This window comes from Gambusia affinis, linkage group LG01 (genome assembly GCF_019740435.1).
Source record: "Gambusia affinis linkage group LG01, SWU_Gaff_1.0, whole genome shotgun sequence".
Classification (NCBI taxonomy): domain Eukaryota; kingdom Metazoa; phylum Chordata; class Actinopteri; order Cyprinodontiformes; family Poeciliidae; genus Gambusia; species Gambusia affinis.
The window spans coordinates 38,894,802-38,910,087 of record NC_057868.1 but is presented as its reverse complement, the minus strand read 5'-3'; the positions used below and the strand labels follow the sequence as shown (position 1 = coordinate 38,910,087).

Sequence of the window (15,286 nt, the reverse complement as noted above, 5' to 3'; positions counted from 1 at the left end):
AACAAAAACCTCCACACTGTGAAGAAATCACATGTTAGAGATCTGAGTTTTGGTGACTCATTCAGTTGTTTTGATCAGAAATCTGTTGTGAAGACCTTTACGTGTTTTAAGTTCAGAGCCTTCCTCTTCCTGTAATCTGATATCCCTCCCTCTTCTTTCTGGTTTCAAACACACCTTAAAGCTGAAGGTAGAAGCTGATTGGCTGCAGCCTCTCTGCACTGACACCTGATTGGTAGATCAGAGCTCAGCCTTGTTTCTCTGATGAGGAAACGAAACTAACACACTCACTCTGACTGAGAGGAGAAATGGAGCAGCAGGCAGTTCAGCTGGATCCAGAAACTTTCTCTTGTTCCATCTGTCTGGATCTACTGAAGGATCCGGTGACGATTCCTTGTGGACACAGCTACTGTATGAACTGTATTACAAACTTCTGGGATGGAGGTGAGAAGGAGAAAAGCTACCACTGTCCTCAGTGCAGGAAAACCTTCACACAGAGGCCTGACCTGCAGAAACACACCATACTAGCAGCTTTAGTGGAGCAGCTGAAGAAAACTGGACTCCAAGCTGCTCCTGCTGATCACCGCTATGCTGGACCTGAAGATGTGGCCTGTGATTTCTGCAGTGGAAGAAAACTGAAAGCCACCAAGTCCTGTTTATTTTGTCTGGCCTCTTATTGTGAGAATCACCTTCAGCCTCATTATGATTCAGTTACATTTAAGAAACACAAGCTGGTGGAGACGTCCAAGAACCTCCAGGAGAACATCTGCTCTCGTCATGATGAGGTGATGAAGATGTTCTGCCGCACTGATCAGAAGTGTATCTGTTATCTCTGCTCTGTGGATGAACATAAAGGCCATGACACAGTCTCAGCTGCAGCAGAAAGGACTGAGAGGCAGAGAGAGCTGGAGGAGAGACGAGGAAAAATCCAGCAGATGATCCAGGACCAGGAGAAAGATGTGAAGCTGCTTCAACAGGAGGTGGAGGCCATCAATCACTCTGCTGATAAAACAGTGGAGGACAGTGAGAAGATCTTCACTGAGCTGATCCGTCTCCTCCAGAAAAGAAGCTCTGAGGTGAAGCAGCAGATCAGATCCCAGCAGGAAACTGAAGTGAGTCGAGTCAAAGATGTTCAGGAGAAGCTGGAGCAGGAGATCACTGAGCTGAAGAGGAAAGACGCTGAGCTGGAGCAGCTCTCACACACAGAGGATCACAACCAGTTTCTCCTCAACTACCCCTCACTGCCAGCACTCAGTGAGTCGACACACTCATCCAGCATCAACATCCGTCCTCTGAGACACTTTGAGGACGTGACAGCAGCTGTGTCACAGCTCAGAGATAAACTACAGGACGTCCTGAGAGACTCATGGACAAACATCTCACTGATGGTCACTAAGGTGAATGTTGGATTGTCAGAACCAGAACCAAAGGGCAGAGCTGGATTCTTAAGATATTCATGTGAAATCACTCTGGATCCAAACACAGCAAACACATATCTGGTTCTATCAGAGGGGAACAGGAAGGTGACATGGACGTGTTTCAATCAGTCTTATTCTAGTCATCCAGACAGATTCACTGATTGGGTTCAGGTTCTGAGTAGAGAGAGTCTGACTGGACGTTGTTACTGGGAGGTGGAACGGAGCGGGTTATTTGTTTCTGTAACAGTCGCTTACAAGAATATCAGTAGAGCAGGAAGAGGGAATAAATGTTTTTTTGGAAATAATGACAAATCTTGGTCATTAGATTGTTCCAGGTCTAGATTTGGTCACAACAACATCTGGACCTCCGTCTCAGGTCCAGTTTCCTCCAGAGTCGGAGTGTACCTGGATCACAGAGCAGGTATTCTGTCCTTCTACAACGTCTCTAAAACCATGACTCTCCTCCACAGAGTCCAGACCAGATTCACTCAGCCGCTACTGGCTGGAGTTTATGCTGAAGGTTCTGCAGAGTTCTGTAAACCCAAATAGATTTTCTCTGATTGTTGATCAGGTTTCATGGTTCTGATGTTTCCGCTCTGATGTTCTGTTCTTTGTTTTTCTAGTTAAATTGTTTTTTTTTGTTCCAGGAGCCTTAAAGGAAATCACTGCTGATGTTTTCTTTCATCCTTTTATGACACAAAAATTTCTCTACATTTAAATCTAAACTTTTCTCTACTCTAATATTTTTTCCTTTCATATTTTTATTCACATATTTGTATGTTCTTGTTTAAATTAGTTCAGACTGTAGTGAAAACTAATATTGCTAATATTTGTTTATTGTGATCCAAAGAAGAAACTGAAACTACCATAAAATCAGAACAGATTATATTTACTTTTAAATTCTTTATATTTAGATCAGAATAATAAATGTCTGCTGTACCGTATCTCTGAATTTCATCAATAAAATAAATTATTACAAAAAAATTTGCAAAGTTTCGCTTCATTATAATATTAAGTTTTGAGTTTTCTCATCTGAATTGTAGAGTAGAGTTAAAATTTTACAGCTTTTATAAAACAACACCTTATCAGCAACAAAAAACTAAACAGATAAGGATATGATGCAAACTTTCAACTCTCTGTGTTCTGCTGCCATTTCAGTTCAGTGAGGAAAAAGGCAACAGATTTTCCTGAGCAACAAAAACCTCCACACTGTGAAGAAATCACATGTTAGAGATCTGAGTTTTGGTAACTCAGTCAGTTGTTTTGATCAGAAATCTGTTGTGAAGACCTTTACATGTTTTACGTTCAGAGCCTTCCTCTTCCTGTAATCTGATATCCCTCCCTCTTCTTCCTGGTTTCAAACACGCCTTAAAGCTGAAGGTAGAAGCTGATTGGCTGCAGCCTCTCTGCACTGACACCTGATTGGTAGATCAGAGCTCAGCCTCGTTTCTCTGATGAGGAAACGAAACTAACACACTCACTCTGACTGAGAGGAGAAATGGAGCAGCAGGCAGTTCAGCTGGACCCAGAAACTTTCTCCTGTTCCATCTGTCTGGATCTACTGAAGGATCCGGTGACTACTTCCTGTGGACACAGCTACTGTATGAACTGTATTACAAACTTCTGGGATGGAGGTGAGAAGGAGAAAAGCTACCACTGTCCTCAGTGCAGGAAAACCTTCACACAGAGGCCTGACCTGCAGAAAAACACCATACTAGCAGCCTTAGTGGAGCAGCTGAAGAAGACTGGACCCCAAGCTGCTCCTGCTGATCACCGCTATGCTGGACCTCAAGATGTGGCCTGTGATTTCTGCAATGGAAGAAAACTGAAAGCCATCAAGTCCTGTTTGGTCTGTCTGGCCTCTTACTGTGAGAAACACCTTCAGCCTCATTATGATTCAGTTACATTTAAGAAACACAAGCTGGTGGAGCCGTCCAAGAACCTCCAGGAGAACATCTGCTCTCGTCATGATAAGGTGATGAAGATGTTCTGCCGCACTGATCAGAAGTGTATCTGTTATCTCTGCTCTGTGGATGAACATAAAGGTCATGACACAGTCTCAGCTGCAGCAGAAAGGACTGAGAGGCAGAGAGAGCTGGAGGAGAGACGAGGAAAAATCCAGCAGATGATCCAGGACCAGGAGAAAGATGTGAAGCTGCTTCAACAGGAGGTGGAGGCCATCAATCACTCTGCTGATAAAACAGTGGAGGACAGTGAGAAGATTTTCACTGAGCTGATCCGTCTCCTCCAGAAAAGAAGCTCTGAGGTGAAGCAGCAGATCAGATCCCAGCAGGAAACTGAAGTGAGTCGAGTCAAAGATGTTCAGGAGAAGCTGGAGCAGGAGATCACTGAGCTGAAGAGGAAAGACGCTGAGCTGGAGCAGCTCTCACACACAGAGGATCACAACCAGTTTCTCCTCAACTACCCCTCACTGCCAGCACTCAGTGAGTCTACACACTCATCCAGCATCAACATCCGTCCTCTGAGACACTTTGAGGACGTGACAGCAGCTGTGTCACAGCTCAGAGAGAAACTACAGGACGTCCTGAGAGACTCATGGACAAACATCTCACTGATGGTCACTGAGGTGAATGTTGGATTGTCAGAACCAGAACCAAAGAGCAGAGCTGGATTCTTAAGATATTCATGTGAAATCACTCTGGATCCAAACACAGCAAACACACATCTGGTTCTATCAGAGGGGAACAGGAAGGTGAGATGGACGGAAAACAATCAGTCTTATTCTAGTCATCCAGACAGATTCACTGATTATTATCAGGTTCTGAGTAGAGAGAGTCTGACTGGACGTTGTTACTGGGAGGTGGAACGGAGCGGGTCATGGTTTTATGTAGCAGTCGCTTACAAGAATATCAGTAGAAAAGGTCAGAATGAAAGTATTTTTGGATATAATGACAAATCTTGGGCATTAGATTGTTACAATTCTACATTTGGTCACAACAACATCTGGACCTCCGTCTCAGGTCCAGTTTCCTCCAGAGTCGGAGTGTACCTGGATCACAGAGCAGGTATTCTGTCCTTCTACAACGTCTCTGAAACCATGACTCTCCTCCACAGAGTCCAGACCAGATTCACTCAGCCGCTACTGGCTGGAGTTAATGTTGTAGGTTCTGCAGAGTTCTGTAAACCCAACTAGATTTTCTCTGATTGTTGATCAGGTTCATGGTCCTAATGTCTTCACTGTTCTGTTCTTTATTTTTCTAGTTTATATGTTGTTCTGAGGTTCGGATCCATAAGAAAATCACTGTTTTCATTTATGACAGAAATATTTCTCTACATGAAAATCAAATCTTTTCTGGGTTCTAATATCTTTTGCTTTAATATTTGTATTGTTGTCTTTTGTTGTTGTTGTTCTTGTTTAAATCATTTGAGAGTGAAGTGAACTGATTTTTTCTATTTTCCATATTGTGATCCACATAAGTAAATTAGATTCACCATCCAATTAGATCTCATGCTGTTTCTTTTGAACTCCTTAGACAGATGAGAAAAATAAATATTTTCTGTTGTGTATCTCTGACTCTAAAATTACTTAATTACAGAGAAATTTACAAAGATTCTCTTCATTTTTAAAATAAATTATGAGTTTTGTCCTGTGATAGACTGGCGATCTCTCCAGGCTTTGGCCCGCTTCTCTCCCCCTGACACCAGGAGACAGGCACCAGGGGCCTCATGCATAAAAGAGTGTGCAGTTTTCACACTAAAACTTGATGTACAGACAAATCTAGAAAAGTGTGGCGCACAGACCAATGCGTTACATCTTTATGAGACAAAAAACAGAGGAAAAGTACTGTTTACCTTTGAGTTAGGTTTAGGTTACCTTACCCTAATTCTGAGATCAAAATCAGAATTTTGAGTTTAATTTCAAAATTCTGAAATTAAGGTCAAAATTCTGAGTTCAAAGTCAAAATTTTTAGATTAAAATTATAATTTTGAGTTTAAAGTCTAAATTCTGAGATTAAAGTCTGAATTCTGAGATTTAAATCAGATTTTTGATATTAAAGTCAACAGTTTGAGGGTGAAAATGTAAATTCTGGGTTTAAACTAATTATTTTGAGTTAAAATCATCAGAATTCTGAGATTAAAATTAGATTTTTTTTTCTTCCAACATCCCTAATCTTCCGCGTACGGCAGATGGAGCAGATATTGTTGAACTACATTTATCCCATCAGAGTGAACTATTTAAACGGTTTGTAAGAAACTCTCACATTCTTCAGATAACATCCTGCTCGCCGTTTTTTAATTCAGCTTCATGACAAGTGATGCATAATTAACAGCGCCCATATAGGAAGCGGCCTATTTATGTGATATACGGGACCAAATGTTTTAAGATCCTGTCTTCCAGAGCCCGAGCTATATCGGTGAAAGAACAGATGGCCGTCCCTGTTGGTGCGGCTCTCCAAACTAATACACCCGGCATATGGGCCTGCATCACAGGGTGTGGACGGGCACCATGCTGACAGGACGGGGCCGCTCCATATCCGCCGGAAACGGCGCAGACTTTAGATTTTAGCCGCTCGGGTGGATTCAACGGCAGAGATTAGGTCTCCTCTAAAGATTATCCTCATTCAGAGCCACCTTGGTTGAAAGGTGTGGAGATAATTTCAATGTCTCCCGATCAGAGCGCACTTGAGCTTTCCTTCTGTCGGCTCCACACATTCCTGGACCCGTCCCAACTGAAAGGATTAGCAGATTTAAATAAAAAATCTCCTAGTGGATTAATTTCACACCTGGCAGGTCGATAACATCCACACCTGAGCTGGGATGATAGGAATAGAGGAAGAAAAAGCACCTGAGCATCTAAAGCCTTTGTGTTTCTGCAGGTGTTTAACAGATGCCCTCTACCGCCATCATGTGGCCAAACGGAGGGATAGTCCGCTGTTATTCTGCAGTTTTATCCACATAGAATTGCAAGAATAACAAAAAATGAAGAATAATGTGGAAATAACATGAGAATAAAGGCATAATTTTACCAGAATAAAGCCGAAGACAGTCGCTTGCACAATCGCATCAAAGTCACACAATAAGAATAAAATAATATTATTATGACTTTGGCCTTGAAATATGTTAACATTAATAATAATAATACTACATTTACTCTCAGAATAGTCAAAATAATGCAAAGATAAAGCCGTATTACAAAAACAAAGTCATATTTTGACTTTATTCTCATAATACCATTACTTTACTCTTATGTGTGTTTATTGTCGTACTATTTTTATTTTTTCTTAGCCTGGCATTAATATTCAATTGCCAGTCATTTTATCTTTATGTTCAGTTTCACATCTTCACTCTTGAGCAAAATACCAAAATGGATCAAATGAGACAGAACTTCTGGTTTAAAGATGGACTAAAAAATGTTTCCTAACAGACTTAAATATTTTGATTTTTAATTGACATTTTAAAGTGTTTTTTAGCTTTAAGTGAAAATTTGTGGAAAGAAAATTCAAATTTATATTTTAGAAAAGGAACCAACAATGGCTTAAGTTTATTGCAGTATTTATGTATGACATTTTATCTTGTTCTGTTGGGTTTTAAATTGTTCTAAAATGAAATAAAACTATAAATATTACATCATGTTCTGTTTTTATGAATACTTAACATTTGTTGTAGTTAAGCTTTTTTAATATTAAATGAAAAATGTATATATTTTTGTAAAGTTTTTTGCTCTGCGTAATTAGAGCAATAATTGTTTTGGGGGTTTTTTCAGTAATTGAGTTTGTTTACTCTAGGGAATGATTAATTAATTACTAAATTAATTGATTATTTCAATAATCGATTAAGTTTGGAGTTGAATTCGCCCCAAAATCCAGATAAATTTCTGAATTTTCCAACCTTAAACTATCGAGCTGTAATGCGACAAAATGTGAAACACCTTTCAAAAACTAGACATTAAGACAAAACACACAGTTTTTCCAGTTTAAAGTTTTATTATTTGGAAAATTAAGTCTCAAAAATTCATACATTTCAATAACAAGTGCACATAAATTCAAAGTGGATACATGTAATATATGGCATTAGGTTCTGTCATAACATTTACACCAACTCCAAATCAGCAGCAAGAAATCCACATCAGCAAAGATGACAGGTTCAAGTAAGACATTTCATTACAGTTCGCATTAGTCCTTTAAGTTAAAATCAAAAATAATAATAAAAACACATGAGCAGGAAATGTCACATACCGAGGAAAATTATAACAACATTTGCTTAATGTGCACTAAACTTAAATAGATTCTAAAAATATCCAACAGGCATTATTCGCATATTTTTACAAAGCATCTAACACTGATTAATACAAAGACTGATGGAAACAGAACAACAACAAAAAAACAATAGTTGTTTTTTTGAGGGTTTTAAAATAGCAACAAGGAGCACATTATCACAATTAACACAATAAAAGAAAAAGATTAGCAAAATATGGAGAGTGAAGAGTGCCAAATTATAATAAACTGTGAAATAAATACTTACATTTGTCACTAGTCTTAAAACTGGGCATAAATACAGATTTGTGTCTCAATTACATCTATTTTAAATTATTTAAAATTTACTTTGTTTCATTTGTGAAACTCAGTGGGCGGGATTAGATGAGACCCTGGCATCTGATTGGCTGCTTCAACCAGCCAGTTAAAACAACTTCCTGTACGTTTGTTTTGACTGAAACAACATTTACACTGAAATGCAGAAATACTTTCCATAAAGTGTTGTAATTTATTTACCGTATTTTCTAGATTATGGAGCGCACCATACTATAAGCCGCACCTACAATTTTTTGAAAAAAAAATGGAAACGTACTGGTATCTCCACCGCTCTCGATTTTCCATAAGGGGGCAGCAGAGAGCAGTGTCCCTAATCCGTCTCCAACTCTGAACCATGGTTTTGTTCACGCTGAGTTTAGAGCAGCGGCTCTTTTTCCTTCCTCTACTGCCGGATCGACAGCCCTCAACTTAAAAGCTGCATCATAGGAGTTTGAAGAAATTTCTCCGTTGTGTCTGCTGCTAGCATGTACTTGTTCTAAATAAAAATGATCACTTTCTTCTTTGATTTCCAATTTTGACTTCCAATGATTCACTTCCTGCTAAAGAGCCCCCTAGTGGCTGAAGAAAAATCCACAGAAAAGCCGCACCGGGTTATAAACCGCAAGGTTCAAAACGTGGGAAAAAAGTAGCGACTTATAGTCCGAAAAATACGGTACTACAAACTCTGGGTGAGCAACTCCAGCCTCTATATTTCTAGTTTGGGCTTAAATATCGCTAATAATTTCACCAAACGCCTCATTGTGATGGCGCTACACAAGTTAGCGCCGCTAACACCAGCTAGTGCTCCTCTCTTTTAACTTATTTCAGAGCAAATGAGGGAAATAAAGGCTGGAGATGCTCATCCAGAAGGTTTTTAGCAAATAATTTATTGAAGTTATTTATTCACTTTCCATTGACAATATTGACCCAGAATGATAGCAAACCTTGAAGAAGTTGTCTTGACCATTTAGCCAATCAAACATCAGGATTTAATTTAAGTTTAATGAAATTTAGTTTTAATTTAAATCATGATCAGAAGAAGAACATGACATAATTCGATATAGTTTTTAAAATAAAATCAATACAATTACTTGTGGCACATTAAATCAATTCCTGTTTTTATTTTCAATTTTTAAAAATGAACATTTTAATAATTGTTTCCATTTATTATTATTAATAATGGTAGTAGTATTAAATATATCATAGGTAACAGCATATTACTCTTAATAATATTTTTATTAATATTGTCATTAAGAGTAATATTAACTATTACTGTTACAGCAATAACAGTTATTGCTATAACAATTATTATTATTGCTGTTAGCAGCAACAGTGTTGTTAATACCATTATTATTGTAAATTTTTTCGCTATTACTCATTTCTGTTTTATTGATCTATTTTGTCCTTTTCATATTTTGAATGTTCATTGATTTTATCAGCATTTTGTCACAGTTGTTAATATTGTCATTAAAAATAATAACGTCAATATAATTTTGTTGTTAATAATAATAATAAATGTATTTATTCATTGTAATTTGGAACTCTTTACTCTCCATCGAAAAAAAGCCACTTTGGCTAAAATACCTTTTTTTATTTTCCTGAAATAAACGACATGAAACCGTTTTCGCTGTGATTTCCTACGGCTGCAGCGGCGGCAGGATCTAAACTACACGCCGCCGCTCAAACACAGAGACGCGACTTCTTCTGCCGATCCACCGAGCGTTTCAGTATCTTAAATAAGAATATATGTACAACATGAAGGCTGCAGTCTGTGGCATGTGAATGTCGCTGACTGAAAGTTAGCTGGCTCAGTTACAGTTCACAAACATCTGAAACTAATCCAAGGGACGAGCAACTGCTACCTAAAACTCTACCTGCTAGGCTCCCCGCCGACGTGTTTGGGGAGTAAAATAATTACACTACTTTACATCACCGCTTCAATGCCTCGTTTTCCCCGTCGCATCGTTTGGTGCATTTCACCGACAGGGGAACGTTAGCTGTTACTACGCAAGAGACAGGAGGAACGTTTCAAGGTGCACACAGGCTATTAATGATGGAGTCGTTGGTTGGTGTGTGTGTGTGTGTGTGTGTGTGTGTGTGTGTGTGTGTGTGTGTGTGTGAGTGTGTTGGTTGGGACTCAGGGGGGGACATGCAGGACGTCTGGGACTCAAATCAAGGCTGAACCAGTAAGACTCACCAGCGTTACCAGTCATCCGTTCATGCACGAGTGTCCAGTTCTGAGTGGGTTGTGCGCTCGTACATTTTCTCTGTGTGTGTGTGTGTGTGTGTGTTGTACCAGTGTGTCTGCAGGGAAAACAAGTGCCTGCTGCGGGACGCGAGAGGCAGACTATAGGAAAGCACTCGGGTTTGCTCGAGGATCCTTCTGGTTCCGGTAGCGCACGGCGAGCCACACGCCGAGGATCTGAGGTCAGAGATGAGACACGTTAACGAGACGCAGCGTCCATCAGCAGGAGGACAAGATGGACAAACTCTTAATATAAACAGTCACTATGACGATATGAGACATTTCCACGAAGAAGGATGGATGGAGCTAAACGCCGCGTCTGTACACAGAGTGACGGCGTAAGCAGCAATCAGCGTGTTGGGAATCAAACTCACCTCCGAGAAGCTGAAGAAAAGTCCGACGCCCCCGAGGATCTTCAGAACTTCTGTTGCATGATTCAGCATCTTATCCCCGCAGCTCAGACAGCCTCCTCTAGCTGTGCATGGCTGGAAGGGAAAAATACAGAAAAAACACTTTAAATAGGTGTTTCTAACAGGATGAGTCAGATTTTTAATCTGCATTTTCCTCTCATTTATTTAAAATGAAATAAAGCGGGTAAAATAAGTATCAAACACATAATTTTTCAAACAAACCTGTCAATTAAGCAATTAATTCCATAATAAATTATACTGAATATACATCAACCTTTTGTAAATATTGGAATAAATGTTTGCCTCTTACTTCTATTTGTTTTATTTTTTTCTAAATAGTATGGACTAGCTTTAGTTGTTACAAACACCAACAGCACCTTTAGAAATATAAAATTGTACATATTTTACCTGCAATATGTAGTAAGGATAATAAACAGTTTTCTTCTGGACTGCAGAGACTAAAACAGGAGAAATGACATTTCATACGTACAGCTTTACAGTTTCTCACGTCCTCGTCAAACTGTGAGCGGCTGTTGGAGACGTTCAGCAGGCCGCAGCAGTCCAGTTGGTCCTCCAGGTTTATCTTGGTTTTATTGTTCAACATCCCCCAGGTGGAGTTCAGAAGAACCACCTGGAAATTTTTAAATTAACAAACAGAATGTGCGTCTGTCATCAGGGATAAATACCGTTTGTTACGCATTTAAACTCAGACAGGATGTTTGCTAACCTGCTGTCCGCGGTTCATCGCCAAGCAGGAACAGGAAACTCCAAACTGGAAGAGGAAAACGATGAAGAGGATGACCATGTACTGGGGGAAAAAGGTTAAAGAAACGATACAGATCCAAAAATAGAAAATCACTGACCTATGAATTTATTTGTGATTGTGATGAATCAATCATTGAAATAATTGTCAACTAACTTAATAATCAATTAATCGTTAACAGTAGGCACGTGATGACAACAAATTTTTCTGGACAATAATTTGTACAAGTAGTTATTATAATAAAATATAATATTGTTATTTTGAAACCATTATGTGATAATAATACAAGAACATTTTCAAAGATCAACAACCTTTAAATTCTCGTGAACATTTAACATTAGAACTGGAAGACACTTTAAATATACAAAATAAAAAAAATAATAATTATGAAATCTCTATTAAACTGTCCAAAAAAAGCACTTTGGTAGCAACTAGTTGTTTTTACTCAGTTACATTTACTTGAGTAACTTTGAAAAAAAAATTTACTTTTAGGAGTATTTTTGCTATGCTATAATTTTTACTTTTACTTGAGTAATGTTATTATTATTATTTCTAAATAAATATGTTTTAGTCCATCTGATTATGTAATTTTTTTAATATTAAAAAATTAATATTTTGATCAGTTACTCAGTTCTTGAGTTGAGATTTTACCAAATACTTGTTTTACTCTTACTTGAATAATTTCTTGGATAGTTACGTTTTACTTGAGTACAATTTTTCAGTATTTTACACACATCTGAAAAAAAGGCTACTTGAGATGAAAACACCAGATTAAACACTTTTGCCATTCAGTTTTTGGTAGGAAGAAAAAACATGAAAAAATAATAAAACATACAAATGGAAATTATTGAGCTTGATTTAATTTATCATGTGATTAATTGATTTATTGCTCACTGCATTTGAGTCCAGAGAAAGGATACAAAGAAAAGCATGACTTGGTGGTGGTGGATGGCTCCGACGAGGCCAACGATGGCGATGAGCAGCAGGAAGACGCCCACCGCTATGACGCCTCCGATGATGTGGATGCTGGACACCAAGCCGAAGCCTTTCCCCCAGACTGCCACTCCAATGAGCAGCAGCCCAACCAGCTGGAGGGGCAAAAGGAGAGAAGTTAACCACGGTCAGCTGAGGAACACGAGTATCACCGGAGTTCAGATCGAGGCGCTGCAAGGATCTCACTGCTCACTCACAAACACCATTTCAGAGACGCTTTTGCACCTCAAAACGTCTCAATTACAGCTCTAGATATGAGCCTTTTGAATTAAAAATAGTAATTAAACAATGAAATACTATTTTTGTGTAATTAGCTGAAGTTGAATAAAAAGAAAGTTCATGGCTTTTGCGGTCGTTAGGAGTGACTCAGTCAGATTTGAGCATCGTGACTCAGACACCAACAACATGCCTGAGTGAAGCACGAGTCTCGACTGCGTCAGGAGTTTTTAGTGAATGCATCTTCAAACGGGACATTCAGCTCTATACGTACAGTTAAAACCTGCTCTACATACGCACTTTTTAAAGTAACTTCACTACAATTTGTAATATTTAAATGTTTTACTAGGCCTGTCACAATAACTATTTTTGCCTGACAATAAATTGCCCCAGTAATTATTGCAATAAATGATAATATTGTTGTTTTAAGACCAACAGACTTTAATTTTGTAGCGAACACTTAACACTGGAACTAAAGCTATTTTAAATAGCCAAAATGCAACAAGACATCCCATAAATAAAACAGCAATAAAAACAATAAATTACAGGAATTATAATCAAAATTTATTGTGATTTGTCGAAACCAAATTGCCCTTAAGAAATATTAAAATGAAAATATTTGAATTCATGTGATTAATTGATTACTGCGACTGATATTAAAGGGATCAGATTTCACATTTTCTGTTTGTAGGAATTATTTTTGGACTGGAAGCAAATTTTAATCTTTACATGTGATTGTTTGTTTAGCATAATAATACAGGCCTTATATTCACACTTTCCAAAGTCACAGACAAAAAGCATTTGCCTGTGACAGTTTGCTGTTTGTAAACAATAAAATAGTGAAACTATAAATCACAACATTCTCAAATGTGATCACAGCCAAGCAGTGGGATTCAGATTGAGTAAATCTGTGTGAATTGGGTATTTTAAAAGCTTAATCACTTACTAATTATTTATGAGATGTAATTATTCTTTTCAATACCTTTTCAAGAACCCCTACAACAAAAACCAACTGATTAGAATCATCTACACAAGTTTTTATGTTTGTCATAAACAGAGTTTCTAAAAACAAATTATAGAAATTTCTAACATATTTTTTGGATTTCTTTAATGTTAATTAAGATAGACAGCAACTGCAGAAGCTTGAAAGTAAATGCTCAAATGTGACCTAGATATGTGATCTAGTTTGTTCTAAAGGGTTTTTCAAACTCAATTAAAAGATACTGCATTGATCCCAAAAGGAAATTAAATAACGTAAAGCAGTTCCTAAGCAAATCTCATATTTAGGCAGACAAGACTATAAAAGTACAGTTTTTAAGTTCAATAAAATGGCAATTATATGTTAATCACACCATTAAAAACATTCTAATCACTACAAAAAAGCAACATAGTCATCATAATACCATATTCTGCAATAACAAAAATGGAATTAAGGGTGAATCAACACCTGTAACAAGATAATTACATTATTTTTTTTTATACCACCGAATCTAGTTTATGGATTAGTGATTGTTCGTTGGACGCTTTATGACTACATAACCTTTTCTAAGTAAACAGAGATATAAATCATCTGAAATTTGGCAGATTAAAAAAGCAGTAGCTGTCAAATGTTTCATGCATGTCACCGGTATCACTTCACGTTTCCTTCAGGATTAAATCTGGGTGAGTCTGCTATGACATGGGCAGATTAAATCAAATTAAGACCATCCTGTGTGACTGATACCACAAAGATAACCAATTTAAACACGCCAGTCGCTCAGCTGATGGCCTCGCAGCTAACGACAGCATTGGTTTGCATAACGGCTACTGCTAATATGCTAATGTTAGCCGCTACTCTACGTTTCTATTCAGAAGCCAAAGCTATACACACACTGGGAGTTTCAATAAATGAGCAGAATACATACCATTCACTTATGAACAAGAACCAGAGCGCATGTGAAGCAAAATGTTTACATAATCAGAACTTTCTTGAACTCTGTGAGCTAAAATAGGTAGCTAGCTTGCTTGCTAACTGGTTAGCTTTTCGTCAGCATTACGCCACTTCATTCAATGGCTGCCGCTTAGTATCGAAAGTTATCATCTGTGGCAACACTCACCATGTAAACAACATTCAGGGAGCAGAGGGCGTTTTTCGAACAGGTGAAACCGCCACAAACCATATTAGAAAACGCTAAATCCTTCAGATGAGATGAACAATAATGCCTGCTATGCGGCTCTGAGCTGCGCCGACGTCTTCTGGACTCAAACAGCGGAGAGGGCGTGGCTGATTTCGTCAAACTGACGTCGGACGTCAGATTCTGACGTCTCCCCAAATCCGTTTCTGTTTTTTCAAACATCCTTCCGTGAGGTTTCATTGCAGTGGATGTATCGCTATAATCGGAAAGGTTTATCTAAGTTCCTCAACCTGACATTAACTGACCTTTTCTACACGGAACGCGGTTTTTCTATCTGTTTTTTAGTCATGTTTTTAATTTTGACACGATCTGAAACTGTGGGTTTATTTTTACTGCTCAGTGATGGAAATTACACGGTATACCTAAATGTTAGTGTTATTGTTAAATGATCGGGTTAACCCTACATATAAACAGTGCAGTTTTTAAGTGTTTATTTATTTATTGTTTCTGTATTTTTTAGTTGTTTTGTTTGTTTTTACGTTGTAGCAGTTTTTCATCAGACTTAAAGCAAACTTTTAGATTTGAACCAATAAAATAAGT

General features: G+C 38.0%; 3 protein-coding genes across 3 annotated transcripts; 2 read left to right on the top strand and 1 right to left on the bottom strand.

The window, feature by feature from the left end:
• Window positions 1–301: 301 nt before the first annotated feature.
• LOC122835477 (tripartite motif-containing protein 16-like) lies at window positions 302–2,346 on the top strand. Its single transcript, XM_044124571.1, has one exon. It carries the CDS (start codon window positions 306–308, stop codon window positions 1,962–1,964), a length of 1,659 nt encoding a protein of 552 aa, XP_043980506.1. The 5' UTR covers window positions 302–305; the 3' UTR covers window positions 1,965–2,346.
• Window positions 2,347–2,802: 456 nt separating this feature from the next.
• LOC122835470 (tripartite motif-containing protein 16-like) lies at window positions 2,803–4,874 on the top strand. Its single transcript, XM_044124558.1, has one exon. The coding sequence runs from the start codon at window positions 2,914–2,916 to the stop codon at window positions 4,567–4,569; it is 1,656 nt and encodes a 551-aa protein (XP_043980493.1). The 5' UTR covers window positions 2,803–2,913; the 3' UTR covers window positions 4,570–4,874.
• A 2,463-nt stretch (window positions 4,875–7,337) lies between these two features.
• On the bottom strand, window positions 7,338–14,851 carry tspan31 (tetraspanin 31). The gene is made up of 6 exons (XM_044124545.1): window positions 14,669–14,851; window positions 12,284–12,451; window positions 11,328–11,408; window positions 11,091–11,231; window positions 10,565–10,675; window positions 7,338–10,367 (listed from the first exon to the last, which is right to left on the bottom strand). Exons 1-6 carry the CDS (start codon window positions 14,729–14,731, stop codon window positions 10,293–10,295), a joined length of 639 nt encoding a protein of 212 aa, XP_043980480.1. The 5' UTR covers window positions 14,732–14,851; the 3' UTR covers window positions 7,338–10,292.
• Between the last annotated feature and the right edge of the window lie 435 nt (window positions 14,852–15,286).

What these genes read in the sequence shown, in the direction of transcription:
- LOC122835477 (XM_044124571.1), top strand. Translation starts at nt 306, where the DNA reads ATGGAGCAGCAGGCAGTTCAGCTGGATCCAGAAACTTTCTCTTGTTCC.
- LOC122835470 (XM_044124558.1), top strand. Translation starts at nt 2,914, where the DNA reads ATGGAGCAGCAGGCAGTTCAGCTGGACCCAGAAACTTTCTCCTGTTCC.
- tspan31 (XM_044124545.1), bottom strand. Translation starts at nt 14,731, where the DNA reads ATGGTTTGTGGCGGTTTCACCTGTTCGAAAAACGCCCTCTGCTCCCTG. An exon ending in CGATGAACCGCGGACAGCAG is followed by an intron (nt 11,232 to 11,327) that starts GTTAGCAAACAT and finishes AAAAATTTCCAG; the next exon opens with GTGGTTCTTCTGAACTCCAC. An exon ending in ACGTGAGAAACTGTAAAGCT is followed by an intron (nt 10,676 to 11,090) that starts GTACGTATGAAA and finishes TTTCCCTTCCAG; the next exon opens with CCATGCACAGCTAGAGGAGG.